This window comes from Xenopus tropicalis, chromosome 3, assembly GCF_000004195.4.
Source record: "Xenopus tropicalis strain Nigerian chromosome 3, UCB_Xtro_10.0, whole genome shotgun sequence".
In the NCBI taxonomy this organism is placed as follows: domain Eukaryota; kingdom Metazoa; phylum Chordata; class Amphibia; order Anura; family Pipidae; genus Xenopus; species Xenopus tropicalis.
The window spans coordinates 40740324-40766150 of NC_030679.2; the positions used below are offsets into that span (position 1 = coordinate 40740324).

The 25827-nt window shown below is 39.1% G+C and overlaps 1 protein-coding gene across 3 annotated transcripts in view; it reads left to right on the plus strand.

Moving 5' to 3' along the window:
* The window catches only part of sh3tc2 (SH3 domain and tetratricopeptide repeats 2), a 61395-nt gene that overhangs the window by 8336 nt on the left and 27232 nt on the right, over positions 1 to 25827 (plus strand). For 2 of the 3 annotated variants that reach the window (XM_002939108.5, XM_012959786.3), the window contains exons 2-3: positions 13424 to 13543; positions 18960 to 19055. In XM_002939108.5, coding sequence (XP_002939154.3) covers positions 13424 to 13543; positions 18960 to 19055 — 216 coding nt within the window. Of the gene's footprint in view, positions 1 to 11061; positions 11179 to 13423; positions 13544 to 18959; positions 19056 to 25827 lie in introns of those variants that run through there. The other variant, XM_012959785.3, reaches the window with a different exon arrangement.

Genomic DNA, 25827 nt, shown 5'->3' on the forward strand with positions numbered 1-25827 from the left:
TAGCTGATCTATCACAAGGAACAGCATGAAGAAACATAGCCTGTTTTGTACTCACTCGGCCATAGGGAAGTGGCGACCTGGGAAAATAGGCCTCTGCATTTTAAGTATACAGAGGCACAAAAAGTCCCCCACCGGCCCAATAAATAGTGACTGTCTATGGCATCTTACAGCAGCCCACCTGGGCCTGAACACAATGCTTGTCTAGACACTTGGATTAAATGGCTCACAATTTTCCACCATGTTGCTTTATTGAAATAGATCTGGTGATTTTTATCCTATGAATTGGTTACTATGATCTACTGCACTATGGTGTTCCAGGTAAGCCATGTAGTGTTAGGTTAATGCAACATTGGGCTTATCCCTGGCCTGTGGGTAAAGCAAGGCTAAGGATCAGCCGCTACACTGGCATCAGCCATTCCCTGTGCCTACAACCAGAGCCATTGTGTCTTGCATTGGTGCAGGCACACAGAGCAGATTTCAGCTCCAAAATGCATACTCATGCTGTGTGCCTGCACCTGGGCTGAGGCAATTGCTCCAGGTGAAGGCACAAGAAAAGGCTGGTGCCAGTATAGGGGCTCTCAGCCTGCGTTTATGCAATCAGCCCTGTGTGGCATTAGCTTTAAACCAGTTGGTACAAAGCATGCAAGTCCAATCCTGTAGCCCTGCAGCTTCTTACTAAACTGCAACCTTCAACCTCTCATCAATAACTGGAGACTTTGATAGATATCCTAGGTATATGTTTTAAGGATTATGCTCTCTAATTATTTATTACCTATACATTTTTTTATATACTTTGCTTACTCTTTAATTGTAAATGTTGTTGCAAAGTGCTGTATATAAATAGACAACCCCCCCCCATTCATTTCTAGAATTATATTTGGAATGACAGTGCCACCTTTAGAAAGACTCATTCAGCATTGTTTGTGTTAGAACAGAGATATCATAACCTCTGCAGATACATGAATAACATTCTATATAACTTTACCTGCTGAGTCAGGGTAGAATATGGAATGGAACAGTGTGCAATTGGGGCAAGTTTGTTACAGTTGTTACCACCAAAAAGGAAGCATCTGTCAATTGTTTAGCTGTTTTACTTGCAGTTGGTTTATCCTAACCCCCTCCTGACTATGGCAACTTACTTTATCTATAGAGTGTGTTAGATGGGTTGGATAGCATTGTTTCTCTGAGTTGCAGCATAACTATGTATGATCAGTAAGGAGAGAGTTAACGGAAAAATACATCCTGTTTTTATAAGTTTTGTTTGTCTTCCATGTATTTTCCCTTAAACAGTACAGTATGAAGGTATAGCTTTCTATTTGCTTTTTATTCACAAGTGGCAGATGGTATAACTGAGCCCTGATGATTTACCTATACAACCCTGAAACAGCGCCACCTGTTTTGTCTCTAGGCGTGCTATGTTATTGTAAGTTATACTGAATGGTATACCGAATGGTAAAAACTGGCCATACACTGAATGAGCCACTCTTTTGGTGAGGTTGGCAATGTGCCGATGTGGTCCTCCCCTAATGGAATTTTTAAACCCACCGATCAATATATAGTAAAAAAAAAATAATATAGTAAAAAAAAATATAGTAAAACTAGTAAAATGGCAGTTACTACTTATTGTGTGAGTTGTCTACAGGTCTGCACTAAGATTCAAAATGGGCCCTGGCGTTTCAAGTACACAGAAGCCCAAACAGCCCTGTACCAGCCCAATAAAGTGACTGTCTATGACATCTTATGGGCTCTGGCACACGGGGGAGATTAGTCGCCCACGACAAAACTCCCTGTTCGCGGGCGACTAATCTCCCCGAGTTGCCTACCCCTGCCATCCCGCCAGCGAACATGTAAGTCGCCAGCGGGATGGCAGACGCGGCGGCCATGGCAGGGGTAGGCAGGGGTAGGCAACTCGGGGAGATTAGTCGCCCGCGAACAGGGAGTTTTGTCGCGGGCGACTAATCTCCCCCCGTGTGCCAGAGCCCTATAGCAGGCCTATCTAGTATAAATAAATCTAAAGCAACTGGAATTGTTAAGTAATCATTGAAAACGTTTCACTACTCATCCGAGCAGCTTCTTCAGTTCAACTGACTGGTATGGGAAGTCCTCAGCATATATACTCTTCCACTAATCCAATCACAATGGCACTTTGTAACTCTTCAGAAAGGTGACATCTGAAACTCACAGAGGTGTGAATACTGTGGAGTTACTTTGAGAGGATTACCAAAGTATCATGCAACTCTTTAAAACAGGTGTTACGTGTTAGAGTTGCATGAATGGATTTGTGAAGAGTTCTGAAACTGCCGGGGTACAGATGTTAGAACAGCATTGTATGTAACAGACAGATGGTGTCTTATAGCAGGCCCTTTGGCATTTGGTACAATACACAGATTGCCAGTCCTGGACTAGCTATCTACTACATGTCAGGCAATGTGACACAGTTTTAGAGCAACGTATTACAGAAATAGAAAGACTGTGTTCCAAACCCTCTATCCTGTGTACCAAGCCCTCTATCCTGTGCCTTGAGAATTAGGAAAAGTTACGTCTTTAAAGAATGCAGACCTTGCCCAAAATAATTGGTTTGGCTTCCTGTCTAGCTGGTGATGGGATAGTAAGACACATGTAAACAGTTGTTCTCCAGTTGTTCTTTCCCTTTAATGACAGATTGCAGAGAAGATGACTGAGGGCTGAACACTCTGTTTAAGGCAAACCTACACAAAAAAATGTAATATAACAGAAAACGCGGAAATATTCCCACATGAATAGTATTTATCCAAAGAGTAATATACATTTAAGCATCACACAATGAAAATAGCATAAGTCCTGGATTTGACAAACACCAGCATGTGAGCAAGAGTTACCAGGATGCAACAACTAAAATAAAATACTGTGGGAAAGTCATAGCATAAAAAGGTAAGCTAGAAACTGCAGTGATTGCAACCACTCCTGGGGCCATCACAGCAACAAATATGAGGGTTGATTCACTAAAGGTCGATATTTTGAGCGCTATTTATAGCATGCGTTAAAAATTTTATCGCTTCTTATTTTTTGCGACTTAAGGCACGATTCACTATAGGATACTTGCGTTAATTAAGACGCAATGTTTGCGTTAAGTCGCGATGAGCGGTTTTCTTGCGTTATTTTCCGCACGTGCGTTAATTCCCACTGCACGCAATATATTTCGCCACCTGCTATATTAGCGCACGATTTATTGCACGTAACCATTACATTCGTAAAACTACTTTTCTGCAAATTACCATTTCCCTGAAAACTGGAGGCTGCATCACTCTAGGGCCAACACATACTTGTAAAAAATCCCACTGCAAAGTCCATGTTGTGTTGCCAAAGGCGCACAAACCACAATTTTCTTTAAGTACCTCCTACCCCAAGTAGGTGTTAATGCTATATTTAGCACGTCAAACGCTTCTTATGTGTTTGTGTATAATGCGTTAGTATTATTTCTATGCAAGAATTAACGCAATGTGTTAAAATTAACGCCTTGCGATCATGCGTTATTTAGCGCATGTGATATGCGTCTTAATGCACAGGATAATACTTAATCGAAATCGAGAGTTATTTTTTGCGTCAGTTTTAATGCAAAAAAGCATGCGATAACACTTATCACACTTTAGTGAATCAACCCTATGATCTTTTACCACTGAAGAAGAACAAAAACCCTTGGGGGGGCCTACACTCAATTTTGCACTAGAACCTGTAGTCCTCTTCAGTATCCAGTAGACATTCATGTATAAGTGCAAGGGGCATTAGCATAATGAAGAAATACCAAATAACCTTGTTATATTTCAAACATGCATATTACTGTGTCTGCTTTAAGTACTATGGTCCCATTTCAGGGTTGATCTGGCCTGCTGGGGGACCAGGGAAAATACCCTGACCCCCTTGGTTCCCAGTCCAACACTGTCATGTTCACCACTGAGCTTATACTACTTCTTGTTAACTTGTTGCTACAATGCACTGTGGCACTGGACAACAAATGACAGCTTACGTGTCAGTGTTTGTAATTCCTAAATAGACATATGTCATGTATGAATTAATGCATTACAGTAATCTCCCTGTGTTTTGCAGGCCATTTATAGAAACAAGATGCGGAAGTGAACAATTCTTTTTATAAAGAAATACTTCCCCTTTAAGCTGTTTATTGTCTGAGTAAATGTCATAGAGTTCTCTGTCTTTAAATAGAGATGATATTTAGACCTTTAATCTTAACTGCTGAATGGTAGTTTTCAATATGATTAGTACATCATATAATCTCATTTTGTGTACTGTGTGCCAAAATGAGATTATTGGTTGACACAAGGGATGAAATAGAATTCTAATGAGCACTCTGTACCTTCTGTAGTTATGTCAGTTCCTGTAATTCCATTAGAATTAAAGGAGAATTGTTCTTACGCTATTGTGTATCTGGATACTGCTGATACATGTGTAACATGACATTAAGATCGCCTAATAGAAAAAGTATTTCTGATTTATTTATGCTTATTGCTTTGCACTTTCACAATCTAATAATAAAAAAATAGACTTGACCTGTTGTAAATTCTTATGCAATGTGTTGGTTTATATAGAAGGCTCATCCACATGGTTTTATGCGCGTTTGACATGTGACTCATCTGAATTGGTATGTGATATGCACATTGCAATCCAGTTTCACAATTAGTAAACCTATCCGTAAGTACAGTAAATGTTGCTGTTAAAGCAGACCTGTCACCTTAAGAAATAATTTCAAATTGTTTTCTATTGTGTTTGGCAAGCAAAATAAACTTTACTTACACTATATAAATTATTTTAATCTTATTTTCTTCAGCCTTGGAATTCACAATTGCAGCAAGCAGGCAGGGGCCATTTTGTGGCACTATCAAAGCAGGCATTGCATCCTGCCAATATCGTGTTTCTGTGCCAGTATGGGAGGACCTGATGCCCATATCCATGCACTGGTTACACAATTAGATGGTGAGGAGGGAGGGGGAATGTGAGGAGAGCAGCAACATCTAAGAAGTTCTGAATTGAAAGTGAAAGTAACTGTCTGCCCTGCCTCTATGCCTAAGGCATAGAGGCGGGGCAGGCATTATATGATTGACAGCTGGGAATTTAAAATGCTTTTATAATGGGTATGGATGTGGTAATAAAAAAATTATTTTGGGTTTCATGTTTAATTTGAAAAGGGCTTTTATTATACTGCTTTTTATGTCTGGGTGACAGGTACACTTTAAGTCTTTCGAGTGGAATCTAGCGAAGAGCAGCTTTATATTAGTACTCTGCCTTGGCTTATCAGGCAATGGCTTGTGATTCTGTACCTAATAAAAGGGGTAAAGGAAAAGGTCACCTCTTCTTATGCAAAAATACACTTTTCCTCTTGGGCTAATTCCACACTTGGCAGATTCTTGGCCTGCGGATAAACACAGCCCTTCTTGAGAAAGGTTCCAGGGGGACAGAACAAAACTACTGGTATACTTCCCAGGTTTAGAAGGTGGTTGGGGCAGGGTGTTCTGAGGTGCAGCTGATTAGAGGTGAGCTGATTAGAGAATGTATGTAACCAATCTAGTGGAAAGTTAATGTACTTGCCCAACAACTTAGGCAACATTATTATAGGAGAATGAAAAATTCAGGGCCAGCCTTAGGGTAAATAGTGATCTGTGCAAAATAGTGGATATTGGCCATGGATAATTATAAAGAACAGTGGTCCTGTTATGTAGCTCCTGTTGGAATCTGACTATAATATCTTTGCTTTCAGTGCATACAATGAGGATAATAATAGTTAATGAACACTTAGGGGCCTATTTATTAAGGCTAATGCCACACCATGCGTACCATACACTTGCCGAAAATATGCTCCATACTCTCCTACCTGTGCCTGCACCCAAGCGTATTCCATTCATTCAGGTGCAGGCACAGGTAGGAGCGTATGGCTCGCGTTTTATGCGTATTTCAGCTACATGCGCCTGCACCCAAGCGTATTCCATTCATTCGGGTGCAGGCACAGGTAGGAGCGTATGGCTCGCGTTTTATGCGTATTTCAGCTACATGCGCCTGCACCCAAGCGTATTCCATTCATTCGGGTGCAGGCACAGGTAGGAGCGTATGGCTCGCGTTTTATGCGTATTTCAGCTACATGCGCCTGCACCCAAGCGTATTCCATTCATTTGGGTGCAGGCACAGGTAGGATCGTAAGGTGCAAATTTTCAGCAAGCATTTTTTGGCTTGCCGAAAATATATGCCAATACGCATAGTGTGGCATTAGCCTAATCTGTGTAAAATTAGCTGAAAAAAACGTGTAAAAAGGGCTGTAAACAGTAAACACCAGATTTTAAGCAAGTTATTTTACGTAATTTCCGGCAGAAGAAAAACCATGTAAAATTAAGCCGTTTTTTTACATGGCAAAGCCTGGAGATGCGTGACAAATTTTGTTGCCTATTTTTACAAAGTATAATAAATAGGCCCCTTAATTGTGTAATTTGTTTTTTCTTCTTTTCTCTGTTTTGGTTTCTGTTTGTTGTTAATATTGAGAAAATCATAAATATAGAGATATTAAAAAAAAAAAAAGAAGCATAATGGGCAATCAGATATCCTGAACAACTGCACAAGTGGAAATCTGTGGGTTCATACTGGAGGAGGAAAAAACTCATCACCATGTTCTGCATTGCTATCCAGTAACAGAAGAATTTTTTTTTGCTCAGTTGATATAGCAGGGGCTAAGAAGAGGCTGATAAAAGTCTGTGGGAGAAGCATGACTGCGGTAATAACTAAATCAAAATATTGACATTGGCGATGTAGGGGGCACAAATGCTTCATTATGCTGGTATCAAGACATACTGTACTTTCAGTTGAACTTCCTTACTGTTATATCATATCAGTATTGGCACAATGTATTTGTATTGTCACAGAAATCAAGCAGGGCTTTTCGGATAATATAACTGTGAAATTGGAACAGAATCAAAACAAATATTCAGCATCACCCTTGTGTGGAATGAGTGATAATCTAATGTTCATTTGCCCTGTACTGCCCTTTGCATATCTGCCTGTCAGAGCCTGTAATTATAAAGTTCTGAAGTTAGATGGATTGTAAAAGACCTTTACAGTTTTTTTTTCAGGCACAACCCTTGTATACATTCGCAGGTATCTCTATTGAATGGGTGCTTTACAGTTTGCTATATGGAGCAGTATATGAATGCAGTGTATTTATGCATATCCTGTCTGTTTATGCTCATTAGAGCACGATATCATGTTAAGTCTTATCTTGGTCTGCTTGCAGGGATGATCCTACTTCCTGTTTGTTTGTGACTTCTTGCTACATCTTGCACTGGGGCTTTTTCTAGTCACTGACAGTAACTCATGAGCCAAGCCCTCTGCAGCCTACATTTCCCAGCACCCTTATATTTGTCAGCTTCTCTGGGACAGTAAGCACTTACTGTAGCAATGATGTAGTCATAAGAGTCTGCCAAGTATGTATAATATACAATATGGACCTCATGGCAGGTAGCTTGTTTCTTATACATGATTGCTTCTTAATGGGAACTGGGATTGAAATATAAGTCATATCAGGACAGCACTGACTGCCTGTATGACATTATTGAGGGATTTGGCCTAGTAAGGATTTGGTTCTGATAACAAAAGTGAATAAATTGGATAAGAGCAGTTTGGATTTTATCGACACGGTTTAGAAAGTCACTGAGAATTTAGCTTTTCAGCTGAGCTGAGTTTGTGTAGGAGGGACCTATTAAGCCAAAAATAATTTTAGGAAAAGGGTGGGACGCCTCAGTGTATTTAGTATAAAATGTTTTCTGACAGGGTTCTAACTGTTATAGGCTATGTGCAATGGTAGTACTGTCAAATCTAATGTATTTTGTTCGGATCTTTGCCATGTGCTGTGGTATTTTGGCCTGCTCCTGGTCTTTGTCCCCATTCATGGGTTACATGCAAAGAGTTGTCAGATTTTGTTGCATCAGCTTTTAGAGCTTCTTTTTATGTTCTGGCATTTGTTTTGCTCTACTTTTATTGTCAATGTATTACATTTTACAGCTGCCAATAACATTCTTACAACTACTAAATATAACTGTGGATAAGAGCTTTTGAAATATAATACTTTCTTATATCATATCATATTGGCCTTGACTGCTCCCTGGTTGTTTTTTTTTATTTCACACGGTTTGTGATGGTCATTTTCCTTATTATTATTTTTATGAATTTAGGAAGCATCGCTATACAATAAATGTACACTGAAAATACATATTTAGGTACAAAAGATGCAGCTGCCTAGGGCACTAAACATAAGGGGCACTGTCCGCATTGCCTGTTCTTGCCTACCCCTTCAGCCACTGATTTTAATTTATCTTTACCTGTGTAAAGTGAGCTGTTCAGAACACCCAAATCAGCAGCAAGAAAGAGTTGCGCTGGTGCAACCTATATTCTCGGTGCATCGGGTATTAGAAAGAATTGCTTCGGACCCAAGGAGAAGTGGCAAGCTGCAAGCGTGTGGGACATGCCGGGCAATGGAGTGGGGGGTATATGAGATGGAACTTGCCTTGGGCACTGTTATGCGTTGGCTTGGCTCTGGTAGAAGGTCTCCTCCCTCAAAACACTTTTCCTTTTGAAGATAGTGAGGGACCTAAACCAAATGAGATAATATTTGCTCTATCTTTATATGCATCCCTAATCATTTTTGGCTTCTATAATAACTTGCTTATTGGCTAGATATATTTGGTTTTACTGACCTCAAGCTGCCTTTAAACTCAAGAACCTGCCTTTTTGTTATTATAGCAAGAAAACTGTTTATTTTAGAGCCAGCCCTGTGGTATTAATGGTAAAATTTGTCACCCACGGTTAAATCTACATTTTCGCAGACAACAGATCTCCAGAAAATGCCATCCCCTTTGCTAACACAAGAATTGTGGGCAATAAATTACATTACTCATGGCGATTTGGCTTAATCACAGGGAAATGCCTTCCTTTGCATTTTACCATGATTAAGCCAAATCACTATGAGTAATATAATTTACTTGCAAAGCTTTTCATGTTAGCAAAGGGGGTGGCATTTTCGGGAGAAAATGTTGACCGTTGTAGCGCAGATTTAACCGTGTGCCATGTGCCATCACTCTAAACGGGTTAGATAATTGAGAAACGCCTACCTGACGAACATCTGGGAGAAGTCTGTTGGGATTATAAATTCATTTTCTCATGTACTGCTACTTTTTGGACATCACACAACTTTGTAAAAAAACAGATTAAATTATTGCAAAAAAAAATATTTGCTGTTGCTGCCAAAACTTGGCAAGTATTACATTTGCCAAGGACAGTAAATTTTACAGCCTTCAAGTACAGAGACTGTCTTGCCTCTGGTCTACACAAACAGCCCATTATTACCCCATTACAATTCTGTGCCATAAGCGTTCTGTGCAATTACACATGTCCCTATACCCCACCTCCTCCCATTTGTAGAAAGTATAGGAACATATTTTCTTAAAGGGAAAGTTAGGTTTAGTATTAATGTTTGGAATAGTGTAGACCTTGATAGTCTCTAAGAAATTTTACAATTGTTCCAGTTTTTGGTGCTTTTGAAGTATTTATCTTAGTATGCTGCCAGGGTCAACCATAAAAACAAATTCATTCTGAGCCTCGATTATAATGGTTACTATAGGCATAGGACCGTTATTCAGAATGCTCAGGGCCTGGGGTTTTCTATTTAAAGCATACCCTGTGTATGTATACTAGGTACTCTGTGTTGGCTTTCCCACAAATTTTGACTGTCCTGTGTGTAGGGTTGCCATGACAAGGCAGGTAAACACGTGTATGTTTGATGACAATATTATTAATAGGGAAAAAAAATTAAAAATATAGGAAGGCCTGTATTTTTTTTCCAGAAAAGGTGGCAACCCTACCTGCATGGTAATAGAAAATACAACTTCAACCAAGTTTCTTATGTATATAGCTGAGAAAAAGTGTTGCAGACCCTAAATTAACCAATGAAAGTTAAATAATACAATGAAAGGTAAATAAGCACAATTGCTCTTTTACCCTATAAAGTAAAGGAATACCTTGCTAAAGGTGGCCATATACGTTACAATTAAGTTCTTCATACCCTCCACTAACATTCAGGGCTGAATCTTCACATATGGAGGTAGAAACAATAGGAATTCTACCCCTATCTGACGATTCAGCCCTAAATGCCCTGGTGCCTTCAGTGGTGCCTGATCAAAATTTTTTGTCCCGCTGATCGACAAGACGACCGTTATCTAAGGCTTTACAATATTAGTCACCTCGTCAATCCACCATATATGCATCGAATATTGTTCAAAACCTTGTTTCATACAACAGTATCCATGCGTGTATGGCCAACTTAAGCCTTTTTCTTTGCTGCCTCAGATCGCTGTAGGAGACGTTTCCATTCAGAAGCCCAGTGTACTGGACTCTTTCTAGAAAATGTGCAATACTGTACACCAATTATTGTGATGGGTTTAGTGAGACTGCACCATCCAGAGTACAATTCAGTGAACTGATATCTGTGGGAAAGCTCGTTTTGATTGGATAGGCCTTCTACATAAGCAATAAGCAACTAATCCAACAACCGTGTAGTGATCATTGGATAGCTGGAGCACTTGAGGCAGAAGAAGGCATTTAAAGACTACTTTTCTTAAAACAACTCGTTTAGAAATACAAAATCCCAAGAATGCTCAGTGGAGCACTTTTTTGCGTATTTACTTACATATACATTACATACATCTTTTGCAAGGGTTTTAATAATAATGACAGTGAAAAATCAGTAAAAAACAGCAAAAAATAAAGTAGGGACGGGAGACTTTGCTATAGTGGGCGTAAGACGAACGGTTTAGTTCCAGGATACTGTGGTGGAATGCCAGGAATCCAGAATCTGACAGCGGGGGCAAAGGAGAACAAGAAAAAAGTGGCATGTTGTCAGGGTACCCGTAATGCATATCAAAAGTCCTCCTTCCACAACCACTGTGCCTTTCTCTATTCCCTCCTCCAGCCCACAGATGTACAGTGCTGTCAAAAGATGCATTGTGCTTAGGGACCGGCACTGTGTCACAGCAGAGACATGGCACAGCCCCGCACACAGCAGACTCAGCTTGTTCTGCTGTCTGACACATCTCCTTAGCTCAATGGGCTGCTGTGTTGGGATTCCCTGGCTCAGAAATCTCTTCAGGTGCCCAGGTTAGTTCAGCCATTGGCCTAGAAAGGTTGTGGTTGTGGTTGTGGTAATTTTCTGCATTTGTAACTTTTTTCCCTAGATTTTTAGGTTTCAAATCTAAATTAGCAAGTTTAGTTGTATTTTGTTATTTTAAATCTGAGTTAAGGGAGAGGGCCATAGTTATGGAAATAGTCAATTTTCCAACATGTTAATATCCAACTGGGATACTGGGAGTTCCAGTTTGAGAACAGCTGCAGGGCCACAGACTGTACATCTGTGATGTTAATGATAAAAATATGTAGCAGTTCTTTCATACTATATGTCCTATGTAGTATATCATTTTGTAGCAGGAGTGGGTGGTATAATTGTCGCAACAAGCCAAAGGCAAACATCAACTGCCCAGCCTCAGATATGAAAGAGTTAAGGGATTCCTTCCAGGCTTTTTATGTGGGCTCTAAAGTGCCTAAGTGCTCTCCATGCAATGCTCCTGAGTGCTGACATGCACTACTGCTTCTCTAATAAAACTGACCAGGATATTAGATACCTTTTCTAACTGTACCACGGGACCAGCTCATTGACAGACATTCTGTGCTCAGGCTAATTCTCTTATCTGTTTACTGATATGAGTATGTTTTAAATCCAATTACAGAGCATAATGTACTTCTTAAAAGCCTTCCCTTGGAATTTACCCATGTTTCCTGGTAGTAGTTTACTGGTTGACCCTTTTCTTCATTTAGTCAGTGCACATCCTGCCTTTGTTCTTTTTTTGTGCTTGTTTGTTGTGTTTTTGTATGGTCTATCTGTCCGAGATTAACCCCTTTGGGGTGAGAATGGACATTAACCCCCATAAACAGTATAAGGTTTTAAAAGAGATAATCTGTATTTCAGTCAAAGATTTAAGACTTTAAGTAATTATGAATTGAAATCCATGCAGTCGTTTGCAAGCTATAATCCCGGAAGAGGAAAATGAAAGGACAGAATACAAAGATGGATAATATAGGAAACAATGTAGCCTCTGTTGTAAAATATAAGGATATTAGAAGTCATCAAGAAATTCCATGACCATATAAAGGGACAAGGCTGAGGGCCAGGTGCTATTATGAGGGGAATGGAACTCCAACATTTTCATTTTTTACAATAGGGGTACATTATTCCATATATGATTCTTATTATTATTCATCTTTGTATTAAGCCCTTTCAATTTAAATTAATAATATATATTTTTTAATAATATACAAGCTTAAGTGAATCATGACACAAATGACAATATATTTTCTACTGTACAGCGCTGCGTACATAAGTAGCGCTTTATAAATAAAAATATACATACATACATACATACATATTTTACTCATAGCTAAATCACACTAAAATAATAGTATCAAAAGTACTTGCTAGATGTTATGAGGAACTGTCAGGCATGCTTGTCCTCTAAGAATGATCTGAAGGGCCACAACCTTCCTGATGCTTTCTAATGTACATTATCTATTTTTGATAACTTTTTGTTGCTGTGCTTTTGGCAGCTATGTGGGGAGAGCTCTCTAACATGCAAGGAGTTAACCACAGAAGTTCTCTATTTTGAAAACTGAATACTGTATGACACCATCTCATATTCAGAAGTTCCATCCTGAGAGACCAGATCTCCCAACGGGCACACAATCCTTACAGACAATATTCATAGGAAACAGCTTCCTGACACATTGTTCTCCTCTATAAATATAAGGACTAAACTACTATGCACACATGCTACATAGGATACATAGTTGGGCTGGTTTTTGTTTTTAGAATAAGAAAACTAACATAGCTTTGTTCTGTTGCCTTTGCAGGAATGTTACATCTCTTGTGCAGTTTCCTCTTTATCTTTCAACAGACATTTCTCTGCATGAGTGTTATTCCATCTATAGGCCTTAGTCTCGACTGATGCATTCCTCTTGTAAACAAGGCTCACCTTTTCTCTATTCACTAAATCTCTATACAAAGGTTTCCTTGGATACTAACAACTCCTTCAATAAATGTGAAATACCAATCATAACTAAACCATAATTTGTCCCAAATCGGCAGTTGTTACAGCCATACTGTATAGATTTAGAAATCTTTACATATTTGTATCTACACCAGCTGCTGAGCATATGAGTTATTACTAAAAATTTAAGGAGTAATCTAAAAGTTGCTGAGTTGAACCTAAAGTAGCCCCCAATTAGAGGCCCCTTCCATATTGCTTTTAAACCAAGACTTTTTTTCTCAGAGTTTAATTTTCTGGTTTATCAGTTTCATCCTCAGGTAAAGAGGAACGGAGAGACTCAGGATTCCTGGCAGGTTGGCCACACTGGCACGAATACAGTCGAAACAGACAAGAAAGATGCTCCAGCTTAGAAGCAATGGCATCAGGCAAGTATACATACATTTTAGAGTGCACCTGAGCATACAATAAATCTTTTATAACAAGCACTGTTAATAGCCAATTGTTCCTAATATAATTACGTTTATGCTCCTTTATTTATTTCCATCCTGGTGTATTGTGGCATGAAGGGGCAGGTGGTATGCAGAGTATTTTTATATTCTAATCAGTGTATGAATAAGACATAATAACAGGACACGGATAAGACACCTACATAGAAATATCCCCACACCCTTAAAAAAACAGTGAATTTTTATTTGATTTAAAAAAGCATTAAGGAAACAAGGTTTCTACTAAGAAACCATACTTAAGCCCATTGTTATATATTTCATGTATCATTAAGCATTTGTAGCATAGTGTTGCATTATTTATAATATGATTTATTCCGACCGGAGAAGAGAGGTCGCTTGGGCCTTGAAATGACTCATTCTGACAATAACTGATTTGATCGCAAAAAGGGAAGGAATGAATGAAGACTGAAATACATATTGCATAATCTGAAGAATAACAGAATGTCCATCACGTAAACTATAAATCAATATAGAGGGTGAATATTACTCTATAATGATGTAGAGTAATATTTCTAAATGTGGGTAAAGCATGTCTGTATAAATGAAGATGTAAAACAAATGCAAATGTTAACATGAAGGAAACGATGCTGTGAAAAACCTACAAACTTAGCACAGTTAAATCAGTTTATTTAAAAATATTTCTGTTCAACTACTGTAAATAAAAACAAATGTATATAAATATATGTGTGTGTTGACAGGAAGTAGCTATTAAATGGCCATCCTGAAACCAACTGGCTTACCTATGCTATAGGTGGATTAAGGTCCCAAGTAAATGTTACCCATGGGGCTGGTGGGTGCAAAATCCATTAAGACTGAGCATAGGCCACCTCAGAACACACTGAAAGTGACCTTGTCCCCCATTACCTTATCTGCTTTACCTTCTGCACTACCGCTGGTGGATACAATCTGGTGTAAGTTGGAAATGGTAAAGAGAAAAAGTTAATCTATTCTAAGCATGTAAAATATGTAGGAGGCTGAGAGATGTATAAGTGGCAGGCCGGCGGACTTGTATGCATGCTTATTATCAAATAGTTAGGCGCTAGAGCAGCAAAGTGTAAAAGCCACTTTAAATCTGTATAGACCAAACTTACAAGGAAATAAAAACATTTTTCAAATTTTCCCAAAAGCATACAGTATGAGGGTGTTATGTAGCTTATTGTGGTCACAGAGAATAAATGTATTCTCTTTAGACACTCAACGCAGCAACACCTTCTATATACCAACAACAAAGGGTTTAAGTTTGTTAATGCCTACAAGAAAGTGCCATTTATAGTTAGCAAGTAATGCTGCAGCTCCTATTCATAAATGTATATATATATAGACTCATTATTGTTGTTTGACAGATTTGCTTCAGTTGAATTAGCACAAATATAGTGAAACATCAGAGGAAAGGTTATGGTTTTTTTAAGGACAAAATACAAGCATATTTTTGAGAGCAAGACATGTCTGGAAATGTTAACTGAATGACAACAGTCATTTTACTAGATCTTGGAATTCAGCATTAAGATGTGTATGAAACGTGACCTCATTTTCTTCAGAAGCTATTACCATCCTGATATGTAGGCTGTTCAATGCCTCATTAAAGGAAACTATACCCCCAGAATGAATACTTAACCAACAGATAGTTTATATTATGTTAAGTGACCTATTAAAGAATCTCGGCAAACTGGAATATATATATCAGTAAATTTTGCACTTTTACATCCTTTCCCTTGATCCACTATTTAGATGGGCTGTGCGCTCCCTCAGAGATCACATGACCAGATTTAATGCAGCTCTGACTGTAACAGGAAGTAGTGTGGAAGCAAAAGGCAGAACTCTGTCCATTAATTGGCTGATGGGGCCTAGCATGTATGGGTGCCTTGGCTTGTTTGTGTGCACTGTGAACCCTATGATCCCAGGGGGCAGTACTTAATTCTTAAAATTTAGGAGTACCCAATAGCACATACTACTAAAAAAGTATATTTTTATGAAAATGGTTTATTAAGATGAAGGGTTTTACATATGAGCTTGTTTATGCAATATATTTTTATAGAGACCTACATTGTTTGGGGGTATAGTTTTCCTTTAACTTGTTGTTTTTCTACCTTTTTGGATGGGAATAGTTTCTACACAATGATAAACTATTGTTACCTGACTTATTGTGTGCAGAAACAGTGAACACTTTCCATAACAAAGTACTGATATGAGCTTTATACTTTGTACCTGAATACTACTGTTATTATTCAAAGGTCAGGCTCACAGACTCCAATTGATTTTCTCTTTGTGTCAGCCTTTGTACATTCTTGGAAGCAATATCCCTCTCATAATGGCTGCACTTGTAAGGCTGGGAGTTTGAGAGTGTGCCATGTAACAGCACATAACTATGAGTACCCTTGAATCTGAGAGTTTCCCATGAGAGGATATGATGTTTAAAGGCTGGTTGCACTTGTTGCACTAAGAGTGCTCTCAGTTATCTAATGTATTTGTATTCCTTATCAGCAAAAGCTTCCTTTTGTGGTAAAACAGCAGACTAGTATTAGCCCCCTAGTGACCAAAAACTAAAGAATGGCTTGTAATGACTTTAATAAAAGGTCGGCATATCAGGGAAAGATCTACTCATGTACTAAGTTATAATGTATGGGGAGCTTAAGGGCTCTGGCACACGGGGAGATTAGTCGCCCGCGACAAATCTCCCTTGTCGCGGGCGACTAATCTCCCCGTGTGCCAGAGCCCTAAGGATGGGTATGAGCCACATAATGTGACCAATGGTCAGAGAGTAGAGCCTTACAGTTATTTGTCATACTGCATGTTTGAGAATTTAATTAATTAAAATTGTGATGTCATACAAAATATCTGTGGAGACCTTGAATAAATTGGTGTATATAAAAACCCCCTATGAAAGCCTCACATCTATATCTAACAGTTTATCAGACTATATTCTCTTGCTATAAAGAGCTCTCATCTGAGGGATTCTATAAAGAAGAGTAGAAGACTAGTAAGGATGTCTATTTCATTCTAGGCCAAGAGTGGGTGGGTGAAAATGGTATAATTGCAGACATATGGTTCTTCCTGCATTTTAAGAGCATTCTTTGGGCCATGGCCATAGCTAGGTTCGCAAGTCTCCCGGAGCATGAGGCACATGTCGCTGTTTCTCAGTGTTAAGTTGCCTTTTACAAATAATTGCACCACAGTCCCGTTAAGGTTCTAGTAGCGGGAATGCTCACCATAAGACTTTATAAAATAATCAACCTAAGTTTTTTTAATAACGCAACATGTTTTTCTTTTTCAAGCATGCCTTTTGTATATAATAATCAGGTAAGCAAATAGAGCTATCAGTAGGCATGCATGGCTAGACTGTCTGCATGCATCTTTATGTATAATTTATTGTGACCCTGCTATTAACTGCTATTAAAACAAAACCAAAGTGTTCTATTAATAGCTGCTTTGTAGTCACTGTATCTGTAACTGGAAAAAGATTTGTGGTAAATCAATAAGGATAATAGTGCAGCCTTAGTCTTCCTTATGCTACATTAATATTAAGTTGGCTTTCCCATGCCATCTTATACCACAGTCAGCTTCCTCTTGACCTAGATCAATAAGAAGGATATTCTTGAACCTATTTTAAGGCACCTGATGAAGATGATGGAGAACTCAAATTTGCACTTGTGTTAGTAAATTAATGACTACAGAATGCAGCACTGACATGGACAGCAATGCAGATTTGGGGGGTCCATAGTTTAAAAAGCATTTTGCTGGCACTGCAAGTAATCTTACTACAAACTTACTACATCGGGTCCCATTATTACAACTGTATCTTTAGGACATTGGGTCACATCATGGAAAAGCTCTGATCATGCAAAAGGGACAAAAAAAAAGCCAGCCATTAACTACATGAACATTATTGTTCATACCACAAGCAGATAGCATGCACAGTTTATCAGACTGCAATAAAGAGCTCATATCTGAGGGATTCTATAATTGGACTAGATGGCTACAAGAAGAGTAGAAGACGAGTGGGGATGTCTATTTCGTTCTAGACATAGGTTGGTGGGTTAAAAGTGTACAACTGCAGACATATGGTTATTCCTGCATTTTAAGAGCATTCTTTGGGCCGGGGCCATAGCTACGTTCACAAGTCTTCTGGAGCAGAGGCTCTCAACCAAACTTATATCCTCAATTAAATAAGAATTAAGTACAGCTTATAGATAGGCATGGAAGGAACATGATATCTGGAGAAAAGAATCCTGTTCTAATAATATTTAGTTGTTTGGCCAGTTATGTAGTGACACACATATCAGTAAAGACAACTGTTTCAAAACTGAATCTTTTGGGAAAATTGTTAGGAATATGTTAGAGAAAGCATAACTGATCATAAAAACAGGACATTCCACAATATTATTGGGGCCTGGTCCAATATTTAATATTTGGTTCTTTTATTGATAATAGAACCTGCAGCATTCCAGCTAGCATTAGACTGCAAAAAATGTCTTTGCTACCACTGAACTCCAAATTGGGGCCTGGGCCAATATTAAATATTTAGTTCTGTTATGTATAAAATATCCTGAAGCTTTCCAGCTGGTTCTATTATGTATAAAATATCCTAAAGCTTTCCAGCTGGCATACCACTGAACTCCAAATTGGAATGAATGTACCTAGCAAGGTGTCACTGTACATAAAAGCCAGAAAGATAAGAGGGTGCACAACACTGCTGATATCCCATGGAGCGTGTTAGTCGCCCTCAATAAATCTCTGCCATTGCGGGCAACTAACCTCTCTGAAATGCCTTTCCAACAGCACAAGTAGGAATCGCCAGTGGAATGACCTTTGGATCACTTTAGTTTGCCGAAGTCGTGCAAAGTTTCATGTTTCATTCTGCAGGCAACTTTGTGTGACTTGTGTGAAATTTGCAAAACCCAGCATCCCCTGAAAGCCTTTGTAGTCCTTTACTTCAACAGTGCATTTATTTTCTGCTCTGTAAAGGACCCACAAATAATATAGGCCAAAGGAAGACACTCCATAAAGACAGTTCTGCACCAAAAAATATTACAGCTCTTACTGTCCTATTTTGGTCTAATGAGGCAAAACAGCTTACTGTGGCATCAGCAAGCCAACTGATGATACGATCATGGCTGTAGCTTAAATAATTACAAATGAGTTGCAACCCTAGTAGGATTTTAGCCCAAAATTATTAAAAAGTTAATTGTTAAATTATTTAGTAAATAATTAGTAAGTTTATATCAAAACATGTGTTATATAGAACCTGGTAAATATCCTCTGTGGCATACAGTCTCATTAGATATACACTATTAATCTGCAATTGCATGAGGAGTCTCCATGCTTTCTGTCTCCATAGATGACGCGGAGGACTCAGAACTTGTTTGTGTGGCTGAGGAGAGCCCAGTGGGAAAGGAGTCTGTCTCCCTTGCAGTGGGAGAAGGATTTATCACTGGTAATATATCTGGGTACAACAAGACAGCTTGGCCTTCTCTGTTTCATAAAAGAAGTATTATAAAATCATTTAAGCATACTGACAGCTTTAATAATTTTTCCATACATATATACATATATATGTGTGTGTGTAGAGGTATCTAATAATTCCTCTTGCCCTTTCAGATTCATAGTTTTGTATACTTGAGGAGAAATGAGCAACATGTAATATTGCAATGGCTAAATTGTAGTAGAGAGCAAATAAAGGTCGCCATGGTAACCTTAAACATTATTAAAAAAAAAATAAAGGAACACAAATGATTGTATCTGTACCTTTATACAACTCAAGATATACAAAACTTCCTTTATCTCTTTTATAGACTGACTTTTTCTGTGCCCTTTGCTCTCTCTAGGGAACAGTCCATATTCCTTTTATTGCCCTATGGGGGACTACATGAATAGTGAAACCAAAATCTACAAAGCTAATGTCATAATTGACATTTTGAACATTGCAATTTGTGGCAGCAGTTACATACATAGTTACATAGGGTTGAAAAAAGACCAGTGTCCATCAAGTTCAACCCATCCAAGTAAAACCAGCACACCTAACCCACACCTACCAATCTATACACTCACATACATAAACTATAAATACAACCACTAGTACTAACTGTAGATATTAGTATCACAATAGCCTTGGATATTCTGATTGATCAAGAACTCATCCAGGCCCCTCTTAAAGGCATTAACAGAACCTGCCATTACCACATCACTAGGAAGGGCATTCCACAACCTCACTGCCCTCACCGTGAAAAACCACCTACCAGTGGCGTAGCGTGGGCTTTCGTCGCCTGGGGCCGACCGGAAATTTGCCGCCCCTCTATTTAGTTATTCTTAAAAAAAATAGACAAAATAAAAAAAGCAGCATTAAATTTTTTTTTTTTTTTTATTGAATTTGAAATGCGGTGCGCATGTCATAATTGTCAAAAGTGGATTCAGCTGTGCGTCCGTGGCTGCCCATGGTGGCAGGGCAGCCATCAGAAATCACGGGGCCCCTCCCATCAGTACAGGACACACAGACATAAAAAGTATTAGGGTCACCCTACCACAGTGCCCCCTAACACTATGCTGGCCAGGCCCCCCTAACGCTATTCTGGCCACGGTCCCCCCATACAACTGCCCCATAGACAGTACCCCCATACACAGTGCCCCCCACACACATTGCCTCCAATTGCCCATAGAAAGTGCCCCAATTTCCCCATAGACAGTGCCTCCAATTGCCCCATACACAGTGTCCCCATAGACAGCCCCCTCCACACAGTGCCCCCAATTGCCCTTAGACAGTGCCCCCAATAGGAAGTGCCCCCATACACAGTGCCCCAATTTCCCCATACACAGTTCCCCCATAGACAGTACCCCCCCAAAGACCTTGCCCCCCCCACAGAAAGTGCCCCCATACACAGTGCCCCAATTGCCCCATACACAGTTCCCCCAATAGAAAGTGCCCCCATAAACAGTGCCCCCAATTGCCCCATACAAAGTGCCCCCAATAGGAAGTGCCCCCATACACAGTGCCCCAATTGCCCCATACACAGTGTCCCCATAGACAATACCCCCCAAAGATCTTGCCCCCCAATAGAAAGTGCCCTCATACACAGAGCCCCAATTGCCCCATACACAGTGCCCCCAATAGGAAGTGCCCCCATACACAATACCCCACAAAGACCTGGCCCCCCCCATGGAAAGTGCCCCAATTTCCCCATAGACAGTAGCCCCCACACAGTGCCCCCAATTTCCCCCATAGTACATACCCCCAACAGACCATCAGCGGCGGCTCCTTCTCTCTTACAGGCAACAGGCGCTTCTATAAGGTTGCGCCTCGTCGCTGACGTGTGACGTCATACGCACGGGCGCAACCTTATAAAAGCGCCTGTTGCCTGTAAGAGAGAAGGAGCCGCCCCTTCTGATACGCCGCCCGGGGCCATGGCCCCCTCGGCACCCCCCTCGCTACGCCACTGCCACCTACGCTGCTTCAAATGGAAGCTCCTTTCCTCTAATCTAAAGGGGTGACCTCTGGTGCGTTGATTGTTTTTATGGGAAAAAAGAACATCCCCCATCTGCCTATAATCCCCTCTAATGTACTTGTACAGAGTAATCATGTCCCCTCGCAAGCGCCTCTTTTCCAGAGAAAACAACCCCAACCTCGACAGTCTCACCTCATAGTTTAAATCTTCCATCCCCTTAACCAGTTTAGTTGCACGTCTCTGCACTCTCTCCAGCTCATTAATATCCCTCTTAAGGACTGGAGCCCAAAACTGCACTGCATACTCAAGGTGAGGCCTTACCAAGGACCTATAAAGGGGCAAAATTATGTTCTCATCCCTTGAGTCAATGCCCTTTTTTATACAAGACAGCACTTTATTTGCTTTAGTAGCCACAGAATGACACTGCCTGGCATTAGACAACTTGTTATCAACAAAAACCCCTAGATCCTTCTCCATTAAGGAAACCCCCAACACACTACCATTCAGTAGATAGTTTGCGTTTATATTATTTCTACCAAAGTGCATAACTTTGCACTTATCAACATTGAACCTCATTTTCCAGTTTGCTGCCCAGTTATCTAATTTTGTCAAATCGCTCTGCAAAGCGGCAGCATCCTGCATGGAACTTATAGTTTTGCACAATTTAGTGTCATCAGCAAAAATAGAAACAGTACTGTCTATGCCCTCCTCCAGGTCATTAATAAACAAGTTAAAAAGCAAAGGCCCAAGGACTGACCCCTGCGGTACTCCACTAAGTTAAACATCTGGACTTGGCTAAATTATTGCATCCTGTTAGGATGAATTATGTAGTTACATATTTTGTGTGTTCTGTAAATAGACATTTTTGAATAATAATCACCTGTGGAAGGGAACATATATAGTTCTCAGCTACAACTATTAAAATGTTCCATATGAAATTCTCTTTTTGTTGGAATGAATATTATTGGCAATCAAGTAAAATATATTGTACTGTATAAGTGGTTCTTACCGTTTCCTTGGGGTCTCATTATGTTGCAAAATTATAGGTGTAACCCAATATTTGGTTTATAATGCTTTAGTCATGTTATTTCATTATTATGTTCAATTGGAGAAAAAAAATACATGAAATTTTGGAAGATTATGGGGACCCACCCTGCACAGCAGAATCCATTTTTGGATTCCCTGTACTATACAAAGACATTATTCTGTATGACTGTAGCACTGTTATTTTCATTGTCGAGGGTCATCCGCTGTAACGTTTTGTGGGCTGGGCCTACATGAGTTAAATATTTTCAAAGTCAAAATATGGACATCAAAGTTTCCAAACAATAGTAACACATACATAGAAAGGGTAGAGTATAGCACCTGGCCTGATTCAACTTGAGAAATATCACCTAATTCACACTTTAAAAAAAATTACATCATTAATAAATAAAAGCAGGCTTAATGGACAGTGAGCAGTTTTTTTGTTGAAGAAATCCTTAATGGAAATATTGATATTTTATTATCTGGGATTCTTCTACAAGACTTATTCATGTTAAGGGCAAATCATTAATTATGCTATATGCATATACAGGTGTAATATGCATATGTCAGTTGAGCCCCCTGGGGGGCAGGTAGGTAAAAGATTTTTTTGGAAGGCCACATGTGGGTAACGGGCTTCCATTTGGCCAACTTGTTGTGCTGATGTAATAACATAATAATAATAAATAATAATCTTTTTTAGAAGACTGAACCACATGTAGAATCTCACATTTGAGCTAGCCTTTTTTTATTTTACACAGAGTATTCCTTATTTACTGTGGATGCTTGATATGGTGGCCTCCCAATTGCAAACAGTCTGTATGTGTTTTAAGCAAAAACTTTGGGGGGAATTCACAAAAGGGGAGGTAGCCTTTTTTTGGAGTAAAAGTGGTGGAAAAAGTGGTGGAAAACACTTTCTCCAGATTCACAAACAGAAATTCCTAAATTCCAGATTGTCCTGAAAAAATGATATATAGTTTCCCTGGGCAAACTAAAATTACCCCTCAGGAAATGCCCCCAAAGTGAAATGGCAAATGAAATGCAAAATTCCTTACCCCAAGGCTCATGTAGCTGTGGGACTGGGTTTGATGGCACCGACAGATTTACTAAGAGCTAAAGGGAAATTCATAAAGAAAATGTCTGGAAAATGACAAAATCTGAAAACTGTCTGTTTAAAAGACAAATTCACAAAAGTGGAGATAGAGGTTTGTGAATTAGGTGGAAAATCCGACAAATTTATCTCCACTTTTATTTTGTCTCAATATCCCCACTTTTGTGAATTCCCCCCATAGAGTCACCTACTTGTTCTTGGCGGCTTTGAATAGCACTTAATTTCTTGGTTTCTTTTATTCTCTTTGTACAGTTAATATACAGTATATAAAGGAGATGCACACCAGTTTATTACTGTATATACTAGAGTATAAGCCTAGTTTTTCAGCACCCAAAATGTGCTGAAAAAGTCACCCTCGGCTTATACTCGAGTCGGGTGCCATGTGTCCCTCCAGACTAGCACTCTCTGTCCTTTGTGTGCAAATTAGGCCACCCGCAACCAGACCCTCATACTCATATTGGTTTTGTTGACCCTCTTCTCCACTTACAGAGCTAGTTTACTGTTTTTCTTTTAAATAAATATTTAAAAACATATACCCCACTGATGCCTCAATTAATGTAGTTTTATTGGTATTTATTTTGATTATTGAAACTTAGCTGCTGCATTTCCCACCCTAGGCTTATACTCGAGTCAATACGTTTTTCCAGTTTTCTTAGGTAAAATTAGGTACCTCGGCTTATATTCGGATCGGCTTATACTCGAGTATATACAGGTATATATATTGTTTGTGTACAGTATAACATAAGAGTGATAAATACAAATGAAACAATCCCGTCTAGTCTACTTCTCAAACACATGCATGCAACCATATTGTGATTGGCTAAAATACGTCACTCCCATCAACTCAGCTACTCATTTAGATACAAAAACAACACAGAGGGGTTAGATTTATTATGACAATAATAGATTTATTATGTGGCAGGCTTTGCTGTGTAAAAAATGGTGTAAAATTTGCATAATTTGTTAAGCGTTTTTTTCTTCCCCCGGCACTTTTCGATGAATTTCATTTTACATGCATCCTATACTTTACAAACTGCACCCTACAGACATTGTATAATAACTGTACAAAATCCTAGTTACACAGCCATTTCTCTTCTGATTTCTCATATTATATAAAAAATCTTTCAGATTCCATAACCTGTGGTCTAGAAGTGCTGGAATGTCTGACATAATATATATATATATTTATTTGTTTGTTTTCCGCATGTGTTGCAGTTTATTAAACTATAATAGTTTTTAAAGATACTGTGCTTCTGCTTTGCTTTTTAACAGACAAGCATCATTTTAAGTCTTAACAGTTTTGTCAATTTTAAGTAAGTATAGTTTAAAATTCATTAACATAGTATGTATTCATGGAAGAGTAAGAACAGTGTAAGGGCTGACACACGGAGCAACTTGTAGCCAGATACTTGCCATGGCTACAATATGCCAGAAAATAATGAGAAACTCATTGTGATCAGTTTTCACAAAGCTGTTCAGCGGGCAGTCAAACAGGCAGGTTCAAATGTTGTTGATGAATGACCGCATTGTTCACTGTATCTGGCAATCAGCGAACACGCTGCCTGGGGCCTCTCTGTGATTGTGTCCTTGGCTAAATTAAATCGAGCAATTACATTAACGGACTTTACATTAGTGTTAATGAACAGCATCATAATGGGTTAATATGACATTGCAGCCAGGATTTGTATTCTTGGCTATTAAGAGGAGCTTCTGAAGTCCTGTGACTTAAGGGGTAACTATAATAAAAGTTGCAGTGTCCACACCAGGTCATAGCCACCAATAAAATGTTTGCTCTCAACCAGGATAGCAGAATTAGTTGCTATTGGTTAGTAGACCTTGTGTGAACCTTGTGATTTTAACTAATTGCCCACTTAGGGTAATGGCACACCTATCCACCCTGTGTTGCAGAAGCACTGACAGGGATAGCATCCACCCGTTGGTGCCCACACTGGGCAAACAGGATCTCCGCTGGCATTTTTGTGTAATTGGTATTAATGTTTGTATTGTTAGTCTGTTAAACAAATACAGTGTGACAAAGAAGGTGTAACTTTGATAGGGGTACAGAACAGGGCAACAACTGAAACATTTAAATGCAGTCGCTAACATTTTTTTTTTTACAATAATGTTAGTAAATTCTACAGCAGTTAATTCTACTTTGGGTTAACATGTTTATATGCCCCTGCTTTATTTAGCCCAGTATTTTAGACCTCCTTATCTGACAAACTCCTTTCCTGTTCCTGCCTATCTGTCAGTCGTCAAATGAATACCCACCCTACAGCAAGGCTGGACAATTTGCATGCTGGCAGCAACAACACTGAGAATTCATCATGTTCTAGAAAAAAACACTGAGAAACAAAAGTAAATTGATAACCCATAATCACTTTAAAGTTCTTTGTCAACTGGAACAGATGCTTGGAACATTTGAGTCCCTTTAGAACTGTCAGGGGATTTATTAATATTTGAAATAAATGAGGAAGACCTGTTCTTGGAATGGTTATTTCTTAATTTAGAAAACTTTGCAAAGATGGCAGAGATTTTATTGATATATCTTGCTGCAATCATGGCACACTGTTCACTTATTTCATGAGAAATTGGGTGTTTGTGTGTGCCAGATGCTTTTATTATGCCTGCTTCAC